The following is a 12765-nucleotide window of genomic DNA, read 5'->3' as shown; positions in this document are numbered from 1 at the left end:
CCCCTCACACACATGACGATCTTTTGGGGGTGGGTTTAGTCTGTAAGGCAAAGATAAAAAAACCCAAAAAACTGTTTTGCTTCAAAATCAGAAGTTTGTCTTGTGATGGCAATTTTCCTGCATTTATTGCAGAAAACCTCAGTAAAAGTTTCTAAAAGTAATCTACTGTAAATGTAGCTATTGGAACTCTGGTGAAAGTTGTCCCATCTGTCTGTCCGCAATGACACTTCGTTAATGTGTGTGGCAACTTGCTCTGCTCCCAGCCATTGTCATGTTCACAATCTCTTAAAAGGTCAAAAGTAAAGACCCCTGGACGGTTAAGTCCAGTCAAAGGCGACTATGGAGTTGTGGCACTCATCTTGCTTTCAGGCCGAGGGTTGCCAGTGTTTGTCCACAGACAGCATTCCGGGTCATGTGGCCAGCAGGACTAAACTGCTTCTGGCATAACAGAACACCGTGATGGAAACCAGAGCGCACGGAAACTCTGTTTACCTTCCCGCTGCAGCGGCACCTATTTATCTGCTTGCACTGGTATGCTTTCAAACTGCTAGGTTGGCAGGAGCTGGGAAAGAGCAACAAGCTCTTGCCATATGTTAAACACTTCCTGCTTCCCAAATGGCACCTTTACCCACCCTGATATTATTTAATAATATGTATTATTATTTTCCAGATTTATTAGTTGTTTGCTGCACAGCTGCTCCAGAAGTCCTGATAGTGTGACTGATGGTGTGAAAAGCTACCAAGAGCTCAAGGAGCATGAAAAGCTCCCCGTCGCCCCTGTCACTCATGCATAGTCCCATACATCTTTACATGATGGATGTATACTTTCTAAAGCAGCAACAGAAAAAGAAGAATGGCAGTAAAAATAAAAAATTGAAAGTATCCCCTACAGATTTAATACTATTTCCTATTTATTTTCCCTGACTCCAAATTCGGCCTGTTGATATCACATGGTCTCTTTTCATGGGTGCTCTTCAGATTTGGGTGTCCTTCCTTTGAAACTCTTCTCTGCTTTGCTCTTTGCCTGTGCTACTGAAACCTTTTTTGCTCAGCCACCTGCCTGGCTAACGACACTGCTGCTGCCCATGTTTATTGCCATCCTTTCCTCTGTGTCCATTTTTTACAGGGATATGCAACTATGGTACCAGCTCAGAAGTGAAGAACTGGAAAACATGCAAGCGGCTTACTTTGGTTTTAAAGGCAGAAATAACAACAATAACAAAAAGATAAAGAATAAGCCAGTATTTGATGATGGTAGTAACATGGCGTACGACAACCGAGGCTTCTGCAGGTAAGGTAGCCCAGGGCACTGGGTTATGCAGCTTTGCAAGACCAAAACTCTTTATCACATTGAACAGTCTACAAAGTACCTTGGACTGATGTGAGCTGTTTGCTGAACGGCCAAATCAGGGTGTGAACCAATTCTTGAGGTCTGTGGACCCCTGTACTAGACAGCGGCAAATGACTGACATCTCTGGTGTTCATACAAACCCTTTATCACATACAATACATTGTTTGACTGTATGGGCTCCATTCAGTGCTAAAATGCCTCTGTTCTCCGCACAAAAAACACAGTTCAAAATGAAAACTTTTGATCATTCTTGGCATCGTGCAGTCTTTGTCTACATGTCATGATTCACTGGTTTAACTTAATATATATCACCCACGTGATGCAGCCTTCTTTGGGATAATACAACATAGAACACAGTATCAAGCTACAGTCCTGATTATGTATACTGTACATTGGAGCTATGTAATTAGAACTGGTCAGTGACTCTGATTTGGATGTAGTAACAGAAAGTGCAGCCTTATTACCTTTTGTAATCACCAGTGTAGTCTGCTGCTTGCATACACATCAGGTTCTGCTTTTCCTGGGCCTTGGGGCCACCCAATTCATGGGATGCAAAGTCCATTCAAGGTGTATGTGCTGATGGAATCTGCACCCTTTCACTCAATGCTCCTCTCCCTTCCTGGGAGGAAATCAAAATCTGATTCAGCATTTCACTTTTGCTTTACTATGATGTAGGGAATACAAAATCTGACAGAGCAAAGTTCGATAGTTTTTTTTGGGGGGGGGACTTTTGTTGATATCTGTCTGAGGCCACTGCGTGCATTTGGGTCATCTCCTTGTTCCATGCTTATCTGTCCTATAGGAGCACTAACCAGCCAACTGGTTGTCCCTTCAGAATAATTAAAGGAGAGACACAGTACCTCAGCCCCCTGGGCTGAATGCAACCCTCCAGGTATCTCTGCCCAGCCTGTGGAACTCTCCTCAGGCCATGCCCTTTCATAAACCATTTTTCATGCTTTTGCGTGGTTGGAATGTGTCCTTGAACTCTGGCAGTGTCTCTTGGAGAGGTGTATGGAAACCTTTTTGTGAGTGGAATGTAGCTGACTCTACAAAGGTAAGGAGAGCATCTGTCGCTCTCGCCATTTTTTGCCTCTGGTTTCCAGCCACCAGAAGACTGCTTATGAGGGAATGTAGTATAGCTCAGTTGGTAGAGCATGAGACTGGGTCATGGGTTTGAGCCCTATGTTGGGCAAAAGATTCCTGCCCTCGTGGTCTCTTCCAACTCTAGGATTCTATGACCCCAACTTATAGCAATATATATTTTTTTAAAAAAACTAATGTCATTTGCCTCTTCTTCCATTCTTTGCTAAGGAGGCAGGCAAGTCTTCAGTGCCCCTGAGTGATAACAACAGTAGGGCAATGTATTCATTACCATTGAGGGCATTGGTGGGGAACCTTGGGCCAGTTCCATCCTGCCAAGCCTTATTAACTGGTCTTTAGCACTTTCCCTAGGCCACATTCCTCACTGGCTCTGCTCCACACCATCCTGAAGTGAATTTGCTTGGCAGGAATGTGTCCCTGCTGCTTGCCCAGATGGAGAGATTTGTATGTAGAAACTGCTGACCTGCGTGACTGAAATGCAGCCCCTATCCAAAAACCAGAGTCCCCTTCTTTGTCTCCGGCTGCCCCATTACCTCTGGCTTGCAGCCCCTGGAAGGCTGCCCATGAAGGCAGTGTGTCCCCTACTCCTGATTTAGGGTTTTTAAAGGAGTCGTTTTACTTGTTGTGGGAGGTTTTATTTGGTTGAATAAAGAGTGTAGGCACAGTCTGCAATTTTTCTGGGAAGGAGATTTATTTAGAGCAGCAGGGAGCTGAGCTCTATAAGCTACCCCATAATAGCAATTGTTTTTATTGTCGGATATTCCACTCTTTGTTTTCGAATTTATTACTGCTTTTTTTTTTTTTTTTTTTTGCTGCTAGTAGCTGGAAGAGAGCGAAGTTTAAATGGCAGATGCATGTTGCAATAACACTCAGACTGGGAAGGTCGGAGGAGATAATGCAAATAAATTACATCCAATTCAGCTCCTGCTTTGACGGATGCCCGATTCTGACTCATAGGCCAATCCTGGGCAATGCTTTGCTCAGCACAGCCTTGTGCTGCAGCACAGGAAAGTACTTCAAGGGAAACATATGTGTTCATGCGCTGCAACATTTTACGGGAAATCCCCTAGCCTGCAGACTCTGGTCTACAAAGCACAGGGAGCTCTCTTGACAGTTCTTAAGCTGTTGGGAATCTCCTTGGGGGTCATCTTGGCATCAGCAGTATCACGTTAGCTGCTTTGCACTAGGTCAGACTTTTTCCTCCATCTGTTGCCTGCTGTGAGTGGCAGCCACTTTCCAGGGTCTCAGGCACAGGTCTCTCTCATTAGCTGCTGCCTGATCCTTTTAACTAGAGATGCCAAGCGTGAAATCTGGGACTTGCTGATTGCAGAGCAGGGGTCCTACCACTAGGTTCCACCATGCACCAGCCATCCCTATTTTCTAGTAGCCATCCCTGGAACTGCCATTGTTTTTCTTATTAGACCCCCATTTTTTTCTGGTGGAATTGCTTTTTTAAAATGTGGTTAGTGTGAATGGTGGGGTGTATGGGGTGTTAGGGATGGAGTAGTACCTCTGGTGGGGGACAGGTCAGGCTCCTTCTGGGATAGGTTGTCCACTTTTGATTCCTACCCTGCACTCAGCTCTCACTTGTGGCTCCCAGAAGCTGCCAGCATGCGACAGCAGCCACACCCCGGGAATGGCTTTGACTGGCCAGCTAACCCAGGTGGGAGTAGCTGATGGGTCTTAAACCCTCAGTGAGTTATGGACTTGCCCTGCGTGCAAAGACAGGCTCTAGCAGATTGAGCAGACGAGACCAATAGTGGGTCCAACGGTCAAGAAAACTCTGATCCTAAACCTTTGCTGCCTTGTGTGATTTCTTTGGGAGAAATAAAAAGGGCTAACCCTGCACTAGGCAAACTCGGCCCTCCAGATGTTTTGGGACTACAACTCCCATCATCCCTAGCAAACAGGACCAGTGGTCAGGGATGATGGGAGTTGTAGTCCCCAAACATCTGGAGGGCCGAATTTGCCTATGCCTGCCCTACACCAGTCCAGAGTGGAGTCCCTAAGATGGTTGGATGGTGCTTTGTATGCATTATTCTGGCACCTCCTGCAGCCAAGCTGGTGCCACGTGCTCTGCTTTCTTTCAGACCACATCAGTGAGGCCAAGAGGGGTGTCTTGTCATCTAGGCAGCTCAGGATCTCCATAAACACTGCCCAGGCTTGCAGCCTGGTGCCGCTAACGCATTGGTTTGACTTCACCCCCGGAGGCACATTCCATTGCCTCTTAAGACAGATGGATGCCAACGACCACAACAGTGTGAATGGCTGCAGTGGGCAACTCTCCAGTTTTTAGCTCCCTCCTTAGGATCAAATCTGTGACTGGGGCGAGGATGTGTCCCATTTCTATTTGACATACAAAAACGCAAATGAGCTATGTATTGCATGCCCATATGTCCTTGCCCAGACCTGAGGTCTTCATCTGAGGCCTTGATTGAAATGTCTCAGCCCACTGAGCTGGCAGGTGGCTAAAAGTGAAAAGGTCTTTGTAAACGGGGTGCCACTGCTATTTTTTTAAAAAATCTTGTCACTTTCAACTCTGTTTTAGCTTTGTTGATTTTTATTCTTTGCTCCCTGTTCTGCTCCTGATCTTACCTGAAATTCTAATGCCGCATTTTATATTCTTGTCTTTTTATTGTATTATATTGGGGATATTCAGAGTAGACCCATTAAAACCCCAGATAACCTTTTGTCATTGGGCGGTGCATAAATAACATAAACAAAATAATAAACAAACAAATAAAAACCTCTCATTTCACATGGTGGTGAAGTATTTTTTAAAATTACTTTTGGTAGCAGATTCTAGTGTAAGCATTAGCTTGGCTTTTAAAAGAGTGCAGGTTAGACCACAGCAAATTCAATTAATTACTGTATCGTTTCTCGCTAGCTTTAAACTAGAGTGATGCACCTGTAAAAAAAAAAAAAACCAATCACGGGAAACGGTACATTTGGTACAAAGTCTAGTGGCTACTTAATCAATTTTTGAGTTTTGAGGGGTTTTTACATATACTTAAAAAGCTAATTACACAGTGATTATATCCTAAGGCACTTCCTCAAAAGGATTAAGAGCTTGCTTTTAATTTTAGACACCTGCATGTAATAAAGTGCTGAGATTAGATGAATATGCAGTCCATATTTACATAGGCCTCATGGAGGATTCCCTTTTGTTATCTGAGGAATCTCACATTCTTGTGCTTATCAAGCAGAGGCTGCTAGATAACGAATTCCAAAAATTACATCCTTTACAGCCTCCTGTGTGTTCCCCTGCCTAACTGGGGCTGCAAACCCATTACGGAATGATGCCTAACTATTTTTATGATCTGGTTACCCCATTACATCGCAGAGTATTTATGTTGGCGCGCTTGAATGCCTTTCCGTCCGCTGTGTTATCTGGAAGGTTTAGAGGCACCCCTTTCCAGAACAGACTCTGCTCTTGTGGTCAGAATGTACCTGATTCTATTGACCACATGGTTTTGGACTGCCCCCTTTTTAATACCTTTCGTGAAGATTCTTCGATGTCCTCTCTATGGCTCAGGGCCCCCTCTAATAAACAACTCGTAGTCCAGTTCTTGTTGAGGGATGATTCTCCTGAAGTCACTAGAGTTATGGCACAATTTCTGACCAGGATTTCTGAAGTAAAATCTGGGGCGTTCTGGCCTGAATAATAGCACTTGTCTAAGATCTCTCCCCCCCCCCTATTTTACATCGTATGTCTTAGAATTTTAGCATATACAGAGGGTTTACGTTTGTTGTCTTATTTATGCCAATAAAAGTGTTGTATTGTATTTACATTTTTGGAATTTGTACCATTTTGTTTACTAAGCAGGACAGTCTTTAATTTAAACACAAATAAAATATATAAAGCAGCAAATACTTGGCATGCAACAGTCTGTTCCACTAAAATCTCAGAATTTCTATTCAGGGCCGTAGCTAGGGGGTGGTGAGGGGCGCAGGCAAGGAGGGGGCGCAAAATCTGCTAAAATATTTCCATAAATTTGTCTATAAATAAAAATATCAATTATTGCATCATAAGAAAAAGGTTTTAAATAGAGGGTCTTTATATGATATGCGGGGGGCCTGTTCCCCCTATTTTTTTCTGTGCCGCATTCCCTAGGGGGCGCAATCTGGACAGTTCTGCCAGGGGGGCAAGTTCACCTAGCTGTGGCTCTGTCTCATTTCTGTGCTAATCTCTGTGGAGCACAGATTGCTTTCCTATAGCCCTCACTCAGTTTCAGGGATATGAAGGGATGAGCAAGGCCACACTTCCTGGCTCCATTCTGTCATTCTCCTGTGGCTCCATTCATGTGTTATGGAAAGGCATGTCTGAGGTTGAGTTCATGCTCTGCACACTTTGCCCTGGTTTGTATATCACATTAAACCAGGGGTGGGAAGACCTCAGTCCATGGGCCACATTTCTGTGCAATATTTTTGGGGCCAGGTGCCTGGAGCATAGCATTACCCCCCCTTTTTTTGCTGCTGCTGCTGCTGCTGCTGCTGCTGCTGCTGCTGCTGCTGCTGCATCACACTGTTCACTCATGTTAAGCTTGTGGTCCACCAAGAGCTGTAGATCCTTTGCACATGTACTAATGGTAAGCCAAGTGTCCCCCATCTGTGCAGCTGATTCTTCCTGCCTAAATGCTGAGCCTTACATTTGACCCTATTGAAATACATTTTGTTAGTTTGGGCCATAGCTGTCAACTTTTCCCTTTTCTTGCGAGGAATCCTATTTGGAATAAGGGAATTTCCCTTAAAAAAAGGGAAAAGTTGACAGCTATGGTTTGGGCCCCGTTCTCCAATCTGTTAAAGTCTTCTATTAAGATGATTCCCTCGGAGATGGTGGTGGTTCTGGTGAACAGAAATAGTCGGAGGTGCCTACAGGAGACCGGACAAGAGCCTTTTGCTGCAAACCCTGCCCCTACTTCATTGCTTGAGTTGGAACCTCATTTTCCCTGATGGTAGGGCCAGCCTATGGCCCATTAATCAAAAAAACCTAACTCTTTTGGGCAATGTAGTAGGTTCTTGAATGCAAATCTATATTCACTGAATGACTTAACAGCCATTGGGTCCAATGTATTATGTGGCATGCCTTGAAGCTGACAAATGGGGTGACAGCTTTGTGCATCACTTAAGGGACATTTGTTTTGTAATGAATTAGACAGAATCGAATCTTCTTCTTCATCCTGAACACATAAATTATTGTAAACAGCAAGGCAGTAAAGAGGAATTTTCAGAGTAAGTGCAATCTGAAGAAGCCTTGTAATGCATTATATAACAAATGAAATTGGAAGACAACAAATGAAGTGTCATTGTAACACATTGTTTTTCAAGGTCTCTATCCTCCCTCCAGTTTGGTGTAGTGGTTAGGAGTGGCAGACTCGTAATCTGGGGAACCGGGTTCGCGTCTCCGCTCCTCCACATGCAGCTGCTGGGTGACCTTGGGCTAGTCACACTTCTCTGAAGTCTCTCAGCCCCACTCACCTCACAGAGTGTTTGTTGTGGGGGAGGAAGGGAAAGGAGAATGTTAGCCGCTTTGAGACTCCTTCGGGTAGTGAAAAGCGGGATATCAAATCCAAACTCTTCTTCTTCTTCTTCTTCCTTCAGTTCTGATTTTCACCACATGGTTGTGCCACTGAAATTTAAGGCTGCCTTGTGAAATAGCCTCATGTTATGGACGAGTTGGCTGCATATTCATTCACCTCAGGAAATCCCTCCCTGGCCCCACAGGCGGTGCTGTTCTGAAAAGACTGAACTGGACTTCTTACTTTGAAAGTCATACACTTTCCTTTTCTGGACCGGTTCCCCTTGACCAGGAGTGTGGAACCTTCTTCACCTCAAGAGACACATTCCAGGGGTGGGCAGGGCTAAAGGCAAAAGTGGGTGGAGAAACAAATGTGATTTTTACCTTTGTGCAGTAGGCTAGTTCCTATGCAGCCTCACATGTCCCTCCATCCATCCAGGGAAGCAAGAGGCATGATCAGAGCTTGAGGATGCATCCCACCCAGGCGAAAACACTCAAGGACCAGGGTGGGAAGAGTTTTAAGAGCCAGATAGAGAAGGCCCATATCTGCCCTTGAGAAACCGAAAGCTTTTTCCTTGCCCAGTGTTCAGAAACTGGTCTTCTTTCCATTACCTCTTGAGGCAATGGCTGTTGAGCATGTGGGGCAAATGCAAACAAGAACCTAAGGGAAATGTTTTGCATTTGACATCCAGTCTGTTCAAGTAAGAGCCCTGCATTTTTTTAAAGGGCCAAACTCAATGTGATGTGGGAGATTGGCCGTGTCGTGTTTTCTTTCCCTTTGGTCAAAGCAGCCATGGAACAGGTGTGATTTGGATTTGAGAGCTGGTGCTTGGCATGAGGAATATATCTCTCTCCCCACTCCAATGGATTTTCCAGTGGAAATTGTGTCCCAAATCTTCTATTAGCTGGAGAGAGGAGGTGGGTAAGACAAGACCCCCAGCCATTCCCAACCATCCCAACCATAGCTACTTTTAACCAAATCATATAAGGAGATATTAGGAGAAAGATTTTAGGAGCAGGGCCATAGCTCAGTGGCTGAGCCTATGCATTGCATACAAGAAGCCCAAAGTCCAATCCTTAGTATTTCCAGTTTTAAAGGACCAGCTAAGCAGATGATGGTGTAAACAATTTTTGCCTAAGACCCTTGACAGTCGATAATTCTGGACTAGATGGATAAATCGTCTGATGGCATAAAGTAGCTTCCTATGCTGAGGAATGTTAATCTAGTTTGGCTTTCAGAGCTGTAGATGCTGAGTATTGTTATATTTATATTTTTTCTGGCATGGTTGTTTTCAGAAGATTTAAATGCTACACACACACTGCACATCACCCCACTTTTCAAAGGCTCAACATTTCCCACTTTGCCACAATTTTATCTAGCTGAAATGCTAATGGGGGGAAAAAGCCCTAGTTCAGTAAACTAATTGCTGGGTGACTTGTAAAGGCTGTGCATTTGACTCTAGGTGTGAGAGGCTGCGTTTTCTCCATTAGTAGCAGCTGGCGTGTATTTCCATGAAAGAACTTTTTTTTTTTTTAGTAGGGCTGCTAATTGGTGCTCTCCTGCAGAAGTATTTACTGGGTATTTTTAGAAGTTGCCTCTGAAGACTGAGATGCTGTGGCTTCTCTGAAGCGTTGATTCAGAATGCTTTAGCGCTGTGCGTTATGAACAAAAAGGGAAAAATCTCTTAACAAGCAAGTGGCCCGTTTAGCAAAAACAACCAAAGCGAGCATCCAGGGGGGAAACAAAAACAAAACAGCAATATCTTGGCTGCATTTGGAAAGGAAGGAATAACTGTACACAATGAAGTGGGCTGCTGCCTGCGAGAGGTTATGCAAAAAATAAGCGAGTTGACCGTGTTTGGGGTCAGAGGGTGGAGATCACTTGGAGTATGGAAGATTAAGGGTAAGTGGGAGGTGGAAACGGAAGCGAGAATAGAATGACAGAGTGATGGTTGGAATTTATGTCAGAGGGAGAGGGTGGGAAGCAGAGGTATTAACTGACCAGGAATAGGTTTCGGAGATTAGTAGTTCTTACTCACATTCATCCCACACTTCAGTTTACTTCGAATTTGTTTTTACTCCTCCTCAAATAAACACTCTTGTCTGTTGACTGTGGGCAAATGTCAGTGAAACCCTTGCACAGAGAGTATGAACATGCTACCTGGGTATCTACACAGTGCTTTTAGCACAGACAGTGACACAAGCCCCTTAAAGAGCTGAAGAATGTTCTGCTGTCACAGCTTAGCATAGCCACAATTTAGGGAAAAGGAGTGCAAAGTCAGAATTAGGGAACTGATCTCCCTGTTTTTTATGGTAGAAATATAAAGTGTGGAATTCAATGTCACACTCAGCCTAAGTGTTTCTTCTTGCTTGATGGAACTATCTCCTGTCTCCTTCCTGTTGGGTATTCTGGGCGGATCTCCTGACCTTCCCAAGCAGTATTGAGGAGGAAACGGACACACACACACACACACACACACATAATGTGACAGTATATGCGCTTATATATATGACAGTTAAAGTGCTATGAGTAGGCTTCAACACCTCAGTACTTAGCAGCATTGTGTGGGGGCAAATTGAGGGAGTAGGCTGTCAAATGGGTAGCAAGTTAACTTTTTTGTAAAGGTTGCAATCTTTGTGAAATAGGGTCAAATGTATTTTTTAAGATGGTGTACTGTAAGTGAAAAGATTGGAAAGTTAGCTTTAGAAAGTTAAGCTGCATTTTAAAAATTTGTTTTTTTATTGTCAAATATCAAAACCCTCTTTTCCCCCTCTGTGTTCAGAGGGTTTTTGTCCTCTGGTACCCTTTAAGGCTTGATGCTACTTGGTGTTCCTAGAAGGCAAGGGGTCGGGGATTTCTATTTAACCTGCTGATTCCGTCCTTTGCCCTCACCAAGTACTAGCCCAGTTGCTTTTAGGCACAACCGAAGTCTGCTGCAGTGCAGCTGGGGCTGGATCTCAGGAAGTTGGCAGATGATGGGAGCAACATCTGTGCTATCATGGACAAAAGAGGGCCCACTCGCTCAGATACTAGTCACTGCAGCTGGTCATTACAGCATCCTTCCTTTCTTCTTATGTTCAAAAGCATTTTATTGTTAGAGGGCAGCCAGCCAGGCATGAACATGGCTGCAGACGCTAACTTTACTGCTTCTACTAAAAATATATATATTATCCTTTTCTTCCACAGAAAAGGGCTTTAAAAGTTAAAGTTAAGTCACGAACGACTCTCACTTTACAGGCCGAGGGAGCCAGTGTTTTCCGCTTCCGCAGAAGTTTTTCCTGGTCATGTGGCCACCATGACTAAGCCGCTTCTGGTGAAACCAGAGCAGCGCAGGGAAATACCGTTTACCTTCCCGACAGAGCAGTACCTATTTATCTACTTGCACTTTGACATGCTTTCGAACTGCTAGGTTGGCAGGAGCTGGGACCGAACAACGGTAGCTCACTCAGTCGCGGGGATTCAAATTGCCGACCTTCCAATCGGCAAGCCCAAGGCTCAGTGGTTTACACCACAGCGCCACCCGTGTCCCAGTTAAATTCCTTAAGAAGCACTCTCTGGACCCAGAAGTGTGTGACAACTTCCACCCACTTAACTCATGTTCTCACCAGCTGAGCTATCTAGCCTTCATATCCCCTTTGATGGCCCAAAACTTCAAAGGGTGGTGGCTGTTCAGTGCCAGGCATACTTAGAGGAGGCCAATTAGCTGGATGCTTTTCAATCCAGCTTCAGACTTGGTTTTGGCATGAAACAGCTTTGGTCATCCTGACTGATGGATGATCTGTCTGTATTGGGAGAAGGACATGGAGAGTGTGACCCTGCTAATTCCCCTCATCTTGCAACAGACTTTAATACCATAGTATCTTCTTGGATCAGCTCTGTGGGCTGGGAATCAGAAGACATGAGATTTTGGTCATTCTGCCACTAGCTCCAGGACCAATTCCAGAGAGTAGCTTTGGGAACTTTTACTCGGCCCCATAGCAATTGTGCTGTGGGGTCTCACAGGGATCCAGCTTGCCCCCCGTGTTATTTATGATAGTTATGAAGCCATTTGAAGTGATTATCAAGGGACTGGGGATGAAGTGTCATTGGTGTGCTGATAACACCCAGCTCCAGCTCCCTTTTCAGTAAGAGTCAGGAGAAGCTGCTCAGGTGCTAAGTCAGAGTTTGGGGTGTCAGTGAATTGGAGGAGGGCCAATAAACTGAAGTTGGCTTCTGACAAGATGGAGGTGTTGTAAGGTAAAGGTAAAGGGACCCCTGACCATCAGGTCCAGTCGTGTCCGACTCTGGGGTTGCGGCGCTCATCTCGCTCTATAGGCCAAGGGAGCCGGCGTACAACTTCCGGGTCATGTGGCCAGCATGACAAAGCCGCTTCTGGCAAACCAGAGCAGCGCACGGAAACGCCGTTTACCTTCCCGCCAGAGCGGTCCCTATTTATCTACTTGCACTTTGATGTGCTTTCGAACTGCTAGGTGGGCAGGAGCTGGGACCGAGCAACGGGAGCTCACCCCGTGGCAGGGATTCGAACCACCGACCTTCTGATCAGCAAGCCCTAGACTCTGTGGTTTAACCCACAGCGCCACCTGGGTCCCTGGAGGTGTTGTAGATCAGGTCTAAGATTTGGATGATCAGCCTCTTCTGGATGGGGTTGTGTACCCCTGAAGGATCAGGTGTGTATTCTGGGGTTCTTCCTTGCACCTTGTTGCTGGAGGCTCATGGCTGCGGTGGCGCAGAGCATCTGTTTCCCAATTTGGCTGGTTTACTAGTTCTAGCTGTTCAGGGACAGTAATCCATGTG

At 45.1% G+C, this 12765-nt stretch overlaps 1 protein-coding gene across 1 annotated transcript in view; it reads left to right on the top strand.

The window, feature by feature from the left end:
* The window catches only part of SUSD3 (sushi domain containing 3), a 58163-nt gene that overhangs the window by 41193 nt on the left and 4205 nt on the right, over positions 1-12765 (top strand). Inside the window, exon 4 of the mRNA XM_033140881.1 lies at positions 1127-1291. Within this exon, the coding sequence (XP_032996772.1) occupies positions 1127-1291 (165 nt within the window). The remainder of the gene's footprint in view (positions 1-1126; positions 1292-12765) is intronic.

This window comes from Lacerta agilis, chromosome 2 (genome assembly GCF_009819535.1).
Source record: "Lacerta agilis isolate rLacAgi1 chromosome 2, rLacAgi1.pri, whole genome shotgun sequence".
NCBI classification, from domain to species: Eukaryota; Metazoa; Chordata; class Lepidosauria; order Squamata; family Lacertidae; genus Lacerta; species Lacerta agilis.
This window is presented reverse-complemented; position numbering and strand designations above follow the sequence as displayed.